We start from the raw sequence: 17,615 nt of genomic DNA, 5'->3' as shown, positions 1-17,615 counted from the left end.
TCAGTCAGCTGCCAGCTTAGTAAAATTATCCTTCTGCCATTGCTTGATAGTATTTGTACTGTAGTGGTCTTTTTGGAGGAAGCTTTTGTGAAGAGTCTAATTTTTTTTTTTCTTACTAAAAAGCAAGTTTTAAAAAATGATGGTTATTAAGAAACCAGTGCCATTCTTTGCATGGTAGCATCCTCGAGGCGCTGCAGATTAAGTTATGTGATGTTAGGAAGATAGAGACCGGAAAGCGTGGCATGATATGGTCCATAGGGTCACGAAGAGTCGGGCGCGACTGAACTGAACTGAATTCTCTTTGAAATATAGCAAAACAAAGTAAAATGATTTCACAGTTGTGTGCTCTAGACATTCATGAAGCTGCATAACAAAAAAAGAAATTGGAAAATTATGTTACTTAACGATAGTTTTCCTAGGGAAGTATAGTCATCTCTGCCTTATAGGTTGTAAAACGCTCTTCACACTTATTTTAGACTAATGAAAATTGACAGCGGTGGTCCGAGCGGTGCTGTAAACTCACCTTTCAAGTTTCGGTGAAATCAAGCATGCGGTTAAATGTTCACTATTTTGTGTAGTGTCCCCCCCTTAAAAGGAAAAACGTCTGCATTCACCAGTTGTCCAATGAAGATATATGAAGATATAATGGTTTGGCTCAGGAGTGGGCATCCTCACTAATATATGTACATACCTGGTGTGCTCATGTGATCCAAATATGCCGTGGAGTAAATGCTGCGAAGAGGAATGGCCAATGAATTTTTATGCCTTTATGTAATAAGCCGCACTTAGGCTATGGCACACTGTAATGGAGGTCATCAGATTAACCTCATACCCTTCTCACTCAGGCACTTGCAAATAGCTATTGCCTTAAAGTTTTTCATTTCTGATCAAATTTAAAGGAGTTGTGCCAGTACTACATGGTGAACTCAATTGCTGGTGGAAGATATCACCAATTGCCAACGTGTGGCATCATCATTGCCATCGATAAGTTTGCAAATATGCAGTCACTCAGCCCACACGTTTAACTTGAAATGGTTAAAAATGGATTGTTTGTTTGCTATGGTAATATTGATCTTTCTTGAAATTAGTTTTGTTTTTGACAAGCTATATTAGTGCAGTACCAGTGCACTTTTGAAGAAGCTTCTGCGATTTGTTTTTGTACCACTAGAAACAGGCTTGTGGCCTGGCCTACTTGTTTTAAAATAATAAGCTTTTTATTTTAAAATTTCTTAGAGACAGAACATTGGCTAAAATATGTCATGAGGTATGGGTAGAAATGAAAAGACCTTGCCTCATATATAGTATATATCAAGCACTGCAGTATCTAAGAAATTAGAATTTGTCATTTCATTTTGGCACTGAAAATCACATAAAACAAACTGAAGTGACCTCTTGCAGCGAAATGTCATTGTCACTGCAGTACACCTTGATGGCCAATCCTCAAGAAAATAGTCGATTTTCTGAAGTGCACGGTGTTCTTTTTTCTTTCAGGGGTATTCATCTTGTATTATATTTTGCGCACTCTGCTATGCACCCTTCAATAAGACCCACCCCTCTTTTCGCATTGTCTCTGATGTGCTCTTAGCGTTTGTCACTAGATGGTACCACAGTGTTTGGAATTCTTTGGATGAAGCGGAGACCACAGCCCACTAAATCTTTTGTCAACAAGGCGTACATTCATGTTCATGTATGCAAACAGGTGCATAGACTGATAAAAAAAAATTTGGCAAAATGTTTCATTTCTAACAAAACTGCTATGGAATCTTCAATGTCTAAATCCAGTGTTGTGCCCCTTTTGATTTTTTTGCTGATTATTGGTCTGATTTCATTTCTCAATGTGTTGCTGCGAGCATTCTGCACCTGAAAGGGCACTGTGTCGCTGCTCGAATACTTTCAAAATTATTTCAGTAGAATTCCATACTGCTTTGCTGTCCATACTGCTTATTGACTTGATAGCCATTCAAGCTGCCCATGGAACAGTGTTCTGTGGGCCGCTTAACAGACTGTTGGTTCAAAGGTTTTCAAAGTGCGTGTGTGACAGATGTATTAACCACGTGGTATCCCTTTTATTTACATAAACCCCACTGCACAAGGGCTTCTACAATTTACCTGTATAGAAATGCTGTTGCTTCTGCATTCAATACCATTGCTCTTTAGCCGTTGTAGTGGGTGTAGGATAAGTGTGTAAGTGCAGCGTGAATTTTTGTCTATAAGGGTTCTTGCTTTCATCAGAGAGTTTCTAGAGTTACCTTTGTGTTGAAGAATGAAAAATCTGTCTTTTTTTTTATTTCTCAGCATCCACTGCTTCTGCAACATGTAAGGAAGCCGCTCCAAATTTCCCTTTTGCGTGCTACAAAGCTTGCCCCAAATGGCTATTCCCAAAACAATATGTTGGGAGAGTTGGTTTCGTACATTTAATAACAGCACACTTGATAACAGAAACAAGTAGAGGAGAGGACTTATCAGCACTGTTGTGTCCTCTTCTCTACTCGTTTCTGTTGTCAAGTACGCTGTTATTATGGATGGCGATTCCCACTACTCTACAGGCAGTTGCTGGCATCTCTGCACCTTCTAATTTTAATATGTGCCACATATGTTCAACTGCAGGTCTTTTGTGCTAGCCTCACCCGCAAACCAAAACCTATCAGGTTTACTCTGTAGCTCCTTCATAATCAAAGTTGATTGTGCCTATACATAAGAGCTTTCATTGGTGCATCATAGTGCTTGGCAGTTTGTTATTAGCAAGTTTATGTTGAAAATATGTTTTTTGCTCCCAATACCCTTATCAGTCAGCTTCTTTGCATGGTAAAAGCTTCTTCACCATGGTAGCACTACCCACCCTTGGACAGAAATGAGATGCAGCACTGGAGACCAGAATGGGACCATACACTACTCCATGCACTTCTGCTGTGCATTGCAGTTGCAATGGAGGGATGAAGGGCAGTTTTGCTAAACCATTGCTTGGCACATGCATGCAGGGACTTCAAGTGGGCATGATGCCTGCAATTGTTGTTTGCCCCGGGTAGGTTTTATTTTAAGCCTGTAAAAATTGTATTTGATACGCAGGTACGTGGAGTCGGAGCAGGCGGCATTGTGTCCACTGCATTCTGCATCCTGTACAAGCTTTTCACTTTGAAGCTAACACGCAAGCAACTGGTTGGCCTTATGAACCACTGTGACTCCCCCTACATACGTGCACTAGGGTTCATGTACATCAGGTATGCTGTTTGTTGCTGCTTTTCTTAGTTGGAGTGAGCATTTTCTCTCTGGCAAGTGTCATAGATTGCAAATACCTATTTTTATTCCTATTTGATGCTGCTTTTGAAGTCTCATGTTGAGAAATTACTATTTAAACTTTTCATGTCTGCAAGTGAATGTGTGACTGGGGATGTCCAGTAGCCTCACTCTTGATAAGTCATTCCTTGATTTCAGAGAATGGAGTGATTAGTTTGTGTGTGATCACGGAGTCATGTCAGTGTTGTAATAAGGCGTTAGCAGCGGGTGTATTTAAGTCACGGAAAATGTTAAAAACCTTCTTTGAAAAACACAGTTCATTGGCTACATTTCTGTTTGGGTTTCAAGCACTTTGGTTTCAAGCCTTGGGTTTCAAGCACTTTGCAAGTTGTGTTTCAGCCTAGTCTGCTTCAGCAGCAACTGAGACAGGCTCTGGTGTTTGACCAAATTCCAAAGCAAGTACTTGCGCCAGCACTTGCGCAAATTTTTTATGTCCACGTTTTGGTGCTTTGGAGGCTTGTGAGCTTTGTGGTCATTGGCAATGTTTGAGCGTGCTGTGATGTCACAGTGTACTAAGTACAATGCCATGAATGATTAAATCTTCAACTGGACATAATGAATTATCTTATCCTGGACACATGCAAGCTATATGACATGATTTCTAGTTCTGTGGCTGCTCGTTATGGAAAACAATGAAGTTTAACAGACTTATTGTCAGTGATAATTTATAAAAATTTATGCATTATGTGAAAATGAAACTCAAACCGTGTAGTGGCAGGTTGGGTAGTGGAGTGAAAATATTAATTTTTGTATTTTATATTGGTGCGATGTTTAGCCATCTGAAGTGAGTTTTCCACTACCGAAGGAGAGATGCAGCCCCATTATACAGTTGAACCCGGTTATATCGAACCCGGATATATCGAATTTTTGTTATATCGAACTCACGGAATATCCCCTTGAAAATCCCATGTAAAAATATAGGAAAGCCGCGTCATATATCGAACTCAATTTCACCGGTTGTTCGATATATCGAACTCCACACCATGCACTGGAAAGTGTGCCTTCCCCAAAGACAATCGCATCACCCTTGGCCGTTTGCCACGTGACATTTTCAAGCCACGTTATCGTTTTCCACACGCCAGCACATGACGTTTGCAAGCCATGTGTGTGGGTGTGCCCATTCTTTTGTCGAGCTATCTCTCTCCTTCAGCACGCGCTATGCATGCGCCAAGCCAGCTCAGTCCATTTTCAGACAGACGTCGGACGCTTTCCCCACAATCCCCACAATTTCGTTAACCAATTAAAAGTTTACTCTCTCTCTCTCCAGCGTGTGTTGCGAACCCTCTCGCGCGGCGGCTGACGTGGCTATGGCACCTGCCGACGTTAAGAAGCAGCAGATCTCCCTCTCTCTCTCTTCTTCTTCTCTTTTTTTTTTTTTTTTTGTTTTCGAGAGTCACTTATTCTTATCGTTGTGCTGTAGGCGTGTAGTAGCGTAAAATATGGCGGCTGCGAATGTTAAGAAGCAACGTGTTTTTTTGCTGGAGTCGTTATATGTTGTATGTATGAATCAACGAAAGCACGTGGTCAGCTGCTGCGATCATGACGCCTGCCCCAAGCGCGGTGTGATAAATCGAACCAGGCTTGTGCAATCAAGCCATCACGGGAGGTCTGCCAAGTTCGCTCCCCGCCGCAGCAGGAGCTATCAAAAGATAAACACGCTGCGACGTTATTGCTGCTTATTGCTGCGCAGCATCTTGGCACGATGCCAAGAAATGAGCTGCGGATGAGAGGACCCAAACGGAGTGACGCGCGAAAACGCATGCAAACAAGAAGTGACGCATGCAAGCGAAAACGCTCGCGATTTCTGCCGCGACACAGAAACCTTGTTTTGAGCTGCCACGGTGGCTCGAGCGGCGAGAGGGACGCAGTTCCAACAAGGTTGAAATCTTTCATTACTCTGTCGCTGCCGCTCGCTCGTCGCTGAGATCGCTCAATCGCTTGCATGTGAGCGAGCTGGCCTTAACACTTTTTTTTTTCTTTTCAAAATTCTCGGGTGCAAAAGTGGAGGGTGGGTTCATTATGCCAGTGGGTTGATTACGCGACAAATACAGTATCGTTTTTTCGCATTGTAAGTGCCGTCACAAGCCAATTTCTGTATACCGAATTATCGATATATCGAACTATTTTGCGATCCTTTTCGAGTTCAATATATCCGGGTTCGACTGTATATGCCATTGAAAGCTTTAATAACTTTAATATCAGCACTGCCGTTTTAAGAAATAACTTTCATACCCAGCCACGCTGGTAAATGTCATTGCTTTCATCACATGGGTACAGTCAACCAGCAACTTTATTTGTGCTAGTCTTGCCACTGCTTATGCTACTTATTTCTGAAGTGTACATTAATTGGATGTTCCAAATAATGTTTTGTGTGTGAAATAAGGGGAAATGAGGGGATCAGAGTAAACTTCCTTATTTTTCAACTTGGAGCAATGCAATTTAGTACACTAACTTAAAGTAGCATCGAGCAATCAGATAGTTTCACTTTGATATCTTCAATAGTTTTTTTTTTTTTTAAGTGAAGGCCTTTAATGGCTCATGACTCGCCAGCATGTCCGTCCGCGAGAAGTGTCCCACTCTTTCGCGAGATTCCTCGGGATACCGTGAGATTGTGACGTCATCACCCGGGGATGTCATTAGCCATGACTGGATGACGTCATATCGGTCACATAAAATAACCAGAACTGATGCCATCATGACATCACATCCAGTCATGACTGATGACATCACCAGGCGATTCACACATGCGAAGCTTGCCCCGTCGTGCATCCAGTCCGGGCACACATACTGCGCCTTTCATTTGGCACTTACTTGAACGCCACACCACTCCGCATACAGAAGCAGGTGCAGTAAAGCAGGAATCAGCGGCGTTTAAAACATAGGCTTTCGCCTCATTGCACTTTAGCGGTCCAAAGTGCACCCTAGAATTTTCTTTATCATAGTTTCCATGTTTTTCACATTTTGCTTGCTCATGGAAAGCCTAGCACAACTACAAAATTGGCTATGGGTCTGTAAATGGTTTTAATATATAACAGGTGTGGTCTAAATCGAGACGTTCATAATTTTATTTTTTTATTTTCCTGCTATTTTCTTAAAAGATGTAGCATGCACCTTCTAATGTTTAGAATGCATCATGGCCTAATTACTGATTAATAAAAATAATTAGAGCCTAGATGGTAAATCTGAGACTGTCTTAACATATGTCAATTACAACACAACAAACTGCATTCAAATCTGTGCATCCCATGCAGGGCTATGCTTTCCTCGAGCAAGAGGATATGCCTAATGAGAAAACAAGCCTTAAAGTTCTAAACTAGCATGCATTGCCTATGTACATTATGTTGTCTGTACAGTAATACCTCAATAATTCGAACTCGGTTAATTCGAAATCCTGGATAATTCGAAGGTTTTCTGCGGTCCCGTATTTTCCAATGTAAATTTGGCCGGATAATTCGAACAGGCGGCCTGCGCCAGCCCGGTTAATTCGAAAATTTGGACTGCTATGCAGCAATGCCTGATCCATGTTTCGCCGCAAACTCGGCGAAACGACGGCCCTACGGAGCCGCGAGGCAAAGCCACATAGTAATGGTGATGATTTATAGGCGAAGCGCCCCAGACGGAGCACTCTCTGCACAAAAATCGGTCCACAGTGCGCCTCGCGCACCACCGAAACACGCGCCTGCAGAGGAGAAGACGTGCTTCACTGCAACACGGCGGGCATACCGGTTTTTATCACGTGACCTCGCCCCCACTCCATCCCTTGGTGTGCTTCGCCCACTCTTCCCCCGTGCCTCCGACGCTGCAAGTACGCCACCACCACCGCCGCGCCGGTCTCGCCTGCGCCATTTCTTTGTGTTGTGCGCTGTGGTTAGGGGTCGGCTACTGTGCCGTTTTTTTGGACGGGACTGTGCAGAAGTGCTAGCTTTGTAACCGTAGCAGTGCAGAAATGCCAAAGTACAAGACTTTAACGCTGCAGCAGAAGTTCTGCTTGATCCAGGAAGCAGGCAAGAGCGCTTGTTCGAAGACCGAGTTGGCCAAAAGGCATGGCGTGCCCCTTTCGACGTTGTCCACAATATTGAGCAACAAGTAAAAAATAATAGAGGCTTACGGCAAGACCTATTCTTCGAAGCGGTCACAAGTGCGGGCTCCCACGTATCAAGATGTGGAAGCTGCTCTGCTTCGCTGGCTGCAGAAAGCAAACGCTGCCCACCTTCCCGTCAATGGAACGCTACTGCGGGAGAAGGCCAACAACCTAGCTGTACAACTTGGGCATGAGGAATTTAAGTGCAGCAATGGACGGTTTTGCCGTTTTAAAGAACGCAATAATTTAACCTTTCTCACCGTCTGTGGTGAGAGCGGAGTATTGCGACCGCATCAATGCGCTCTGCGCAGAGGGTGAGTCAACGCAGTCGGCTTCGCCGAGTATATCAATATTGAGAGCGAAGAGCAGACTGGCTACTCTGACTTGGAGAGTGAGATCACTGCTGGTACGAACATGCGCGATGACAGCGACGATAGCGACGACGACACCGACGAGCCTCCCCGAGCACCTGCTCTTGGTGAAGTTATCGGATCGCTGAACGTTATCCGCAGTTTTGTTGAGTGCCGCGGTGGAAGTTCAAAGATGTTTCGTCTATTTGACCAACTCGAGAGCATGACCTTAGGAGCCGCAAACTACCGGACGCGGCAAACCAGCATCTCTGATTACTTTCAGTAGTAATTCAAAATATGCCGAATAAAGGTAACACGTTCCTGCAACGAATTTTTTTGCCTAAGTCTTATTTCTTGGTGTGTTCGGTTAATTCGAAAACCCGCTTAATTCGAAGATTTCTCGCGGTCCCGATGACTTCGAATTAACGAGGTTGTACTGTATATTTATTTGGAGTGCTTAGAATTTGTTTTTGGGTGAAATATTTCAGTACAAGAGAGAATGAATAATGTAGATGCCTAAAAGCCAAGTTTTCTAAAATGAACTTTTTATGATTTTTACAATTCAATCTCCACATCCCCCTTTTAAAGGGGCGATGACAGTGTCGTTCGATATATTGCCGTTTTATACTTCTATGAATAATATACAGGTCTTTGATTCTACTCGCAAAGATTTAGTGCCTAGCGCGTGGCGCATATTACAAAAAAAAAAATGAATAAAAAACTCGATAGAAATCGGAATTGGGAAGCTCCTTCCACCGATAGCGACAGCCATTTTGAAATGCTCGTGTGACTCACAGAGGATACACGGTGGAGTGTGATCTGCAATACAGGTTGCAATATCAAAGGACACGTCTTTTTTTTTTTTTGAACCAGTATGGAAAAGCGACTTAAAAGTCAAAAGTGGAATCGTAACCTTCGCAGAAGGATAGCAAGGCACTACAAAGAGATAGAGGAATATGCGCTCAATATTTCTAGGCAGAACTGGGAATCGCTATGCGACAAAATGGACGGGAATACAAGTCTGGTCCGCACATGGAGTTTACTCAGATACCTCCTAGACCCTGACGGATGTAAAACGGCCCAGAGGCAAAACCTCCAAAAGATCCAGCATAAACATGAGGGCACAGAGCAAGAGCTGCTCGATGAGATTCGATCTAAGTACATAGGGGACACCGAGAAGGTGCCTCTGCATGGTTACTGTGGGATACCCAACGATCGCTTGGACGAACCCATTACTGAATCCGAAGTGCGAGCAGAGCTTGCTAGATTAAATACTAATTCAGCGCCCGGGCCGGATGGGGTAAGCAACAAATTGCTCAGAAATCTCGACGACAACTCTATAACAGCACTCACTGCCTACATGCAGAAATGTTGGGAGGCGGGTGAGATTCCTAAGCAGTGGAAGTCGGCTAAGGTGGTAGTTGTTCCTAAACCGGGGAAACCTCTGTCGATCGAGAATCTAAGGCCTATATCCCTAACCTCCTGTGCAGGGAAATTGATGGAGCATGTAGTGCAGACACGTCTCAACAACTACATGGAAGACCACCATCTTTATCCTATCTCCATGGTGGGATTCAAGTCTCATCTCTCAATGCAGGACGTGATGCTGCAACTAAAACATGAAATTCTGGACTCACAAACGCGGGACACGAAGGTCATCCTGGGTCTTGACCTGGCGAAGGCTTTCGATAACGTCACGCACAAGGTGATCCTGGATAATCTCAGCCTCCTGGGAGTAGGCCCGAAAACCTACAACTATGTTAAAAATTTCCTTTCCGACAGAGTGGCCCAAATTAACTTCGGGGAATGTAAATCAGACTACATAGAGCTAGGTAGCAAGGGGACCCCGCAGGGATCTATACTGTCCCCGCTTCTATTCAACGTGGCCATGATCGGGCTTCCTAGCAAACTAGCAGCGATTGAAGGTCTCAGTCATTGCATGTATGCGGATGACATTACTATGTGGATTGGCAAAGGAACTGACGGTCAAATAGAGGAGACTCTCCAAATGGCCATAGGAGAAGTTGAAAAGTACGTAAATGATAGGGGACTTAGGTGCTCCCCGCAAAAATCGGAAATGCTTTTTTACCAACCAAAGAGGAAATCACGGTCAGATCCCCCGCGGATATCTCTTTAAGGCTCAGGGACTCGATATCCCGACGGTGGACAGGATTAGAGTCTTAGGGCTGTACATTCAAAACAACGGTTTCAATGGAGAAACAATAAAAAAGTTGGAGATATGCGATCAACAGACTATGCGGCTCATCCGCAGAATCGCAAATAGGCGCTATGGCATGAAAGAAACGAATCTAATCAGATTAGTTCAAGCCTTTGTAATAAGTAAGATTGCTTACGTAGCTCCTTTCCTTAATCTGAAGGCAGCGGAGAAGTCCAAGCTGGAAGGGATCATTCGCAGAAGTGTCAAGCAGGCGCTGGGTTTACCAATTCGGACCCTCACCGCAAAACTTTTAGAACTAGGTCTTACAACACACTGAATGAAATTGTGGAAGGCGTGACAATCTCGCAGTACGAAAGGCTGTCGGGAAGCGTTACAGGCAGGAAAATCCTAGCGAAACTAGGAATAAATTACGAGAGTCAGCGAGGTTTGAAAGTGGGCATGCTTAAGAGCGTGCGCGATAGGCTGATGATCCCACCACTACCGAAAAACATGCATCCCGTCCACCACAAGTATCGCAGAGAGAAACGGGCTGAAGTCCTCGGCAAATGTTTCAAAGACTATCCGATAGAAGACGTGGCCTACGTGGACGCAGCTAATTGCGGGAAGGGGAGAATGGTGATAGCGGTAGCTAGCGCCGAGATATATCTCCGAGCCGGCGCCTCGATCACGACGGGCAGTCCCGAAATTGCAGAAGAAGCCGCCATCGCACTTGCAATAGTGGGCACGGATGCGTCAACGATAGTCAGTGACTCAAAGGTAGCAGTGATGAACTTTGCCAAGGGGAGGGTCTCCCCTCTGACGAACGGGATCCTGCGGACTGCAAGGGACGACCGCAAAATTCGCATAGTCTGGACACCTGCACACGCATCCCTGGCTGGAAATGAAGCAGCTCACGAACTGGCTCGAGGTCTTGCTTTCCGAGCCAGTAGTGGCCATACCGAGGGCTTCGCAGCCAGGGATCGTCTTGTGTGTTACAGAGAGATCACACAACATTATAGGCTTAATCGAACGAAGTACCCCGCCGCTGATAAATCATTGACAAAGAGTCAGGCCACCTCTTGGCGCCGTCTCCAAACTTATACGTTTCCGAACCCGGTTATGTGTAGTCGTTATTATCCAGGACAATATTCAAACGAGTGTAAGCAATGTAAGGCCAAAGCGGATCTCAACCATATTCTCTGGAAATGCCCTTTTGCCCCCCTGGAGGGACAAAAAAATAAAGTCACTTAAACAATGGGAGGCTCTCCTACTCAGCTCCGATCCAGAGACTCAAACAAAAGTTGTCCAACTGGCCGAAGACGCCGCCAGGAGCTAAGACCTTCTGGCCGTCGTTTAGGCGAAGGGCCTATATGCCCTTCAGACTGTTGGCAATAAACGTTTTACAATCCAAAATGAACGATTGACAGAGTGGTCGTCTCTCATGCAGAAATGCTTGATGAAGATGTTACCATGCGAAAGTGATATAGAGTAAGGCATGTTTTCTTCAGCATAAGGCACGGTCACAGTCAGTGGGCTGCACAGTTATAGGTTCCGATGCACTGATCTTTCGAATTACACCGGCGATGACGCCAGCACGGCCAATGGCTGCCTACCACCAGTGTGAGGTTTTCGGTACCACGACGCTGACAGAACTGATTAGCGGACGGTCGTCGGATCTGTTTTGGTCGGGTCGGAGGCCAAGTGAGAACTTGACACCCGACGAGTGAACGGCCTGAACAGCTGCACTTGTCTGTAGCTTAACTGTGTTAGAAAAAGGAAAACAAGAAGCTACACTTTATTTTTCTCTTGCCATCGGCAATGACCTTGGCCAGAAATGTTAGTCGGCGCTGAACTTTCGACTCGTTCAGCAAAGAGTAGGCCTAGCACGAGTATGCGGGGTTCGGGTCTAAAGTTTCGGTGATTACGAGCGTGCATTCACAAGCTTTGGCAGTTGCATGTGGCCATCGAGTGTAGTTCTGGCTGTAGCGACCCCAAATCGACAACTGCTTACATCACAAAGCGAGTGCACATTGAGTGGGAAGCGTCGATATGTGACCCTGTCTAGCGACGCAGCCGACAGTTGTCGGCGTCGCATGTGTGTATACCCAGCACAGGCATGGGACGTAGCGTCCACGGTGCTTTTTGCAGCGCAGTTGTAGTTTGTGAGCAAATAAAGGTGCAATCAGTGCGAAAAGAAGTGGATAGTTTTGGTATTGTTAGCTGAGCTTGCATTTCATGCTGTGTGAACGAGCAGCATACATCCAGTCATTGCAAAAGGTATGTAAACAAACATGCTGGGGGCACAGTCCTAATCCGCGAATCAACGCATTCCTGCGAGAGTTTAGGGTTCACGCACTAATACTAAATGGCGTATGCTTATGTTGAAGCACTCATGAGTCATTTGCTGGAGAAGCACTAGAAAAAGTCGCTGTCACGCGCGCGGCTGCAGGGGAGGCGAGACGGAGACAGCGGCGGATGGGAAGCTCTTGTTCGATGCGAGCATATACAGTGAAGAGCAATCAAATTGCTTTGGGTTTTGCAATGACGGGACTGAAGCTGCGGCACATGCTTTATGCGCTGGCCGTGGCCAGACTGAACATAGTTTTGCAAAAATGCTATACCGGCTGAAAATAATGCTAGTTTGACTAACATGCGCATATAACATCAAGTCAATAGGTACCGCTTTGTTCAAAAATTTTGTCTGCTCCTCTGATGTCGCAAGGTATGCTCTCGCATTACGGTATGCTTGTTTAATTTTTGGACAGAAAGAGCGATGGCAACAGCTCAACAATCAGGAACATAACGCTAAGCTCTCGCCACTTTCGCGATGCATGTGCACGGCCGAAGGAAACGTTGGACAAGTGTCTTTTTATATGCGGGAGTACTTGTTTTCGAAAACAAGCTAACTCTCATAACGTAAGAATAAAATGCTTCTGATTGCATGCCTAAACTAGCATGAGCCCGTCTATATCAGCCTCCTCGGCAATCTCTAGGCGAAGGCCAAAACAAGTCCGAGGACCTCTTAGGTTGCATATTATAGTGAAGGCTTCTCAAAGAAAAGAAAATATGGGAATAAAATATTTTTGCTGCATGCATGTAAGAGTACAGCTGACACCTTGAATAGCAGACAACATGGGGATGCTATCTTGTTGTGACGTCAGCAGCCGATGGTTGCCAGACCAGAAAGCTATCTACTGCACGGAATGAGCTCAAATTTTGACGATTTATAACTAATGTGTGAGGAGTGAAATGCAATTATCAGTTTATGCTGTTGTTAGCTGTCATGACCCCTTTAAAGGTTTAACTCCTATGGGCATCATACCTTTGTTATGTGTCTCTTATGCTGGGTATACATTAGAAGGGCAAGTAAAGACTTTTGGTTACATGTTTACTAAAATTAACCTTTCAATTTGTACGCAATTTGCAGCCAGCATTTTTCTACTCTTGCTTTGACGATTGCCTCAGAAAGAGTGGTAAAAGTGCTGCCTATTCTCAGACCAGCTCAAGCAGCACCTGTGCCGACACAGTACGATTTCATGCACGCCCCACATGCTGCATTGAACATATCAATAAAAAAAGTATGCACGCCAAGTCCGAACAAGCCGGATGGATTAAATGCACTTTCACTTGTCATCACTGCTTTTTAACCTGCTCTGCTAACTTAATGTACTTATGTGTGGCCGTTGCCCTCAATGGCACCGAGCGCTTAGGAGTTTAAAAGTCCTGACGATCAGCAAAGAACTTTGCCAGTAAAAGATATCATCGTAGAAGCGATCGAATAATATAAATATAGAATGAGTGCCAGACATGCAAGGTGACCGCAGTTTAAAAATTGGTGCTAATGAATTGTCCACCAGATATTTAAAAAAAAAAAACTACAATGTGCGTGTCAATTAAATTGCATAACTGCCTGATCCAAAACCAGCGACCAGTGAACAGAGTTGACAATGCACTTTCTCACTGTTACATGAGTTAGTTCTTGGCCACCACCTCATATACAAATACTGGGCATTAATTATCCTTGGCCCCGAGGCCCTTGTGCCGTGTGAAGCAAATTACCAAAGTGGAGAGTAGACCACACGACGCAGCATAGGGAGCTAAGAACCTATGGTTCTCGGCCGGCCACCATTGGAAACTGAACCTTGAAGTGTTAACGCAAGAACAGGGGTTCTCAAACTGGATTCAGCGAGATTCTACTGGACTGCACCCCCCCCCCCCCCCCCCCCTCCCCATCGCACCCCACCTGCTACGTCTGCAGATGAGGCACAGTGCCTGGTTCATTGAGAGCTACAAAAAGCATTAAATTAAATGTTCAGATACTAGCTCTTTCCTCCGTTTCGCACCGTTAGCGTAGCAAACAAATGCTTACAAGAATACTAAACTAGATAAAAACCATGAACAGATCAATGCACAGGCAACATTGCCTGATTGTTAGGGGACGGGTTGGGGTTCCCTGGCCCATATTGACGGTTGTTGAAGTTCCTTGAGGTGAAAAAGTTTGATCACCCCTGTGCTAGAACATTATGTAATGAGGCTAGTCTAGCAATACTGTTCGAGGAACTAGCAGGTGTTAGAAAGGAATGACATAGAACTTGTTAAGATAGGCCATATGAAGCACGTCGGGGCATGCTAAAGAACCCCAGGTGGTTAGAATTTCCGGAGCCCTCCACTACACTGTCTCTCATAGCCTGAGTTGCATAGGGACGTTAAACCCCATAAGCCAAGCCAAACCTTCACCCTTCAGAGGTCATAGTTGGGTTGATAATGGTAATGAATTATTAAATCTCAAGTTTTTTATGCAGTTTAATGGCAAGAACTCTTGAGGGCTGCACACAGCTGGACATTTCACACTTACCTTATTTCTTCTGCTTCGATTTTGAACAGTTTGGGAACTCGCCCTATTCTCATATTTTATGTACGAGGTAATCAGAAAGTTCTCAGTGCTACTCTTGAAAAAGTGACAGAGTCAGGGAAAAGGGTAAAATAAAATAACACAGTGGGCAACTGTGAATTTTAACAGTCTCGTAGGTCCTCAGCATGTCATCCATTGTCTTTGACATGACATCTTTAAGGCGAAAGCCTTTAATGGCTCATGCTGTCGTGGACAAAATGTGTCCCGCTTTTGCGGTGGCTCGGATTGGCCGAGGCGGGATGACGTCATAGAGGTCTCGACCAATCACAGAGCACCACCACAGTACGCACAAGTGCGTGCCTTATATGGCCATATGCCATTCAATGATGAATTACTGATCAATGACTAATTAATTACTAATTAGTGCCAGTTGCATAGCAGAATGCGGCACTCAGGCTTTCACCTTTCACTACTTTAGTCGCTAAAGTCCCTCGCAATTTTTTCACTTCTAGCATGTGTAAGGTGTGGCATTGTCTCTTATAGCTTTTCCTTGTTGTCTACAATGTGAGCTGTGTATACGGTGTTAGGCTCTATACTACTTGCCGCACTCTTTTTTTGTGCCTTGAGATAGTTTCCCAGAAGTTATTGAAGCTGGAGCTATGTTTCTATTGGGAAAGCAGTTGTAATGCCGTCACATATGGCCACCACTATTGCAAACCTTTAAAACGGTAAAAAAAGGAAAACTGCTAGTGTAAGATTAGAAAACGTCCAAGTATAAGAGCCCAGATCACTCAGGCACTTTGTGTGCTGAGAAAAAAGAACTGATCCCAAAATTGCTGTGCTCATTTCTAATTGAAGCGTGACAGCATATATGGGCTTGTTAAAGTTGGCAATTGCAGTGTAATGAAACCAATACGCAAATGCTAAGTGGGTCACGTCCCATCAGGGCTGCTGTGTTTGGACTTCTATTCGATTGTTGAAACTGTGGGCCACACGGTAGTGTGGAAAGGGGCTGTCTCCTTAAAGATGTTGTAGCCCAAGCTGCTTTTTTTTTTCAGTGATCTTGGTTGTCATTTTGTGTTTTCCATCAATTTGCTGTGCGTGTCTTTCAACAATGGACCTCACTCATCCAGTAAGAGGATATATGGCCACATTAGCTGCTAGCAACAAATACCATATGCTTTTGGTGGGTCTTAACTGTGACGAGAAGAGAATTTCCACTTGCAGGAAATGTCGCGCAGCATACTAAGTTTTATGACAACATTCAGCAGCTTGCTTTTCATGTGAGCTGCTGAATGTGAGTCAAGCTCTGTCAACTTTTTCGATTTAAGCTCCTCAACAGCGCACAGCCAGAGAAAGGAAGAAGGAAGAGAAGAACGAAGAATTCATTGGCCATGTGTCATTGCATTGAAAACTATGACCTTAAATTAAGGATACCAACTAGCCCAACAACTTACTCTGCCGAAGTTTTATAAGCACCGTTATGCTTTGTATAAAATGTACCCAGTCTGCATGATTCCTTTGATCTCATTTTGTGACGCCCTGTCGGCATTGGATATGCAAGTGATGAGAAGCAAAATATTTGTGTGCAGTATCTATTTCTTTTCATTACTGCACTTTGTGGCAGCATGTTTGTATTTAATTTAAGCTATTTGTTTCTGTATTTGAATTAAGCATATTTATTTATATCTTCGGCCTGTATTTACTACTCCTAACAGCTTCAAAATTAAAAAAGAAATTTACGTTCGCACAGATCTAGTGAAAACTTCAAATGGTTGGAAAAGTATGGAAAAGGGTATCTACCTATGTTAAAAATCTGGAAGATATGGAGAGAGCAAGCAGTTAGTTTCAATGATCGCTTCCTAAGTCGCAGTTTAAGCTGGACTTTTTTCATGTAAAAACGAGCTCTCTCAAACAAAAAGAGCAATTTTGTTTTCACTACAATGCTTGCATTTTCAGGAAGTGGTATTCTGGCCTTGAATATATCTTGTACATTGTCCATTATCATTGGCAAGCATGGTTTCCTGCCTCTTTAGTGGGCAGGGAATTCTGGCTGAAATAGTCAGGGGCATTGAAAAGAGTAGCTTTTTAGACGCCCTGACGTGATCCGGCAGGCTTCAAAACACATCTGCGATCAGGCACAGCCGGCTGAAGCGAGTTTCTGCTGTAATTGCAATCTTGGGACATTAATGTTTCAACCTAGCTGGACTTAGTATGCCCCTTCAGGGTTCCTCTTCAAGCCTGTCATCTTAACGTTGGCCCTGATTCCGGTAATGGACCATTTGAGGAAATATGTTAGTCAGCTTTATTTTCCAACCAAAAGGTCTTGTACCCAGGTGCTACTCTCATTATTTGAAGAAACGAACAGAGGCAAGTTCTAGAATTCAGGCATGTCTCCAGTTGACTTCAAGATGGCTCAGGGAAAGGTGTCTGAATACCTCCCTTTTATAAGCAAAAAAAAAGAGGAGAAAGGAGATTAAGGTTGTCCACCTCCTTGCTCCTCGAGCATAACTAGCTTCGGCCCATTCGTCACGCTCCCTCCCTGCAACACGTTTGCAAGTGTGAATGCACTCTGAACATTTTAATAAATACTGCTAGGGGGGCGTCTGGGAACGAGACCTTTTAGTTGGAAAACAAGCCTTGCAGAAAAGCCGACTTACAGCTTTCTGCAAGTGGTCCATTGGAAAGTTGATATGCAACATAAAAAAAAAAAAAATGCAGTAGCTAAGTCATGTATGCAAGCAATATCATTATCAGCTTAAGTACTGTTCTGAATTTAAAAGCACCCTCTAATAAGCCTTTAGAAGCACTGATATTAGCAGGCCCAATTGTGACCATCTCTCAGCGCCTGCTCATTCCTGGAACTGTTGAAAACAGTTC

At 44.2% G+C, this 17,615-nt stretch overlaps 1 protein-coding gene across 1 annotated transcript in view; it reads left to right on the top strand.

Annotated features, from left to right (window-relative positions):
• Window positions 1-17,615, top strand: part of LOC146204610 (uncharacterized) — a 60,121-nt gene that overhangs the window by 2,801 nt on the left and 39,705 nt on the right. The window contains exon 4 of the mRNA XM_084589297.1: window positions 3,067-3,218. Coding sequence (XP_084445423.1) covers window positions 3,067-3,218 — 152 coding nt within the window. The remainder of the gene's footprint in view (window positions 1-3,066; window positions 3,219-17,615) is intronic.

The sequence above is a fragment of the Amblyomma maculatum genome, chromosome 1, assembly GCF_055883805.1.
Source record: "Amblyomma maculatum isolate TAMU_Amacu chromosome 1, ASM5588380v1, whole genome shotgun sequence".
Lineage (NCBI taxonomy): Eukaryota > Metazoa > Arthropoda > Arachnida > Ixodida > Ixodidae > Amblyomma > Amblyomma maculatum.
This window is presented reverse-complemented; position numbering and strand designations above follow the sequence as displayed.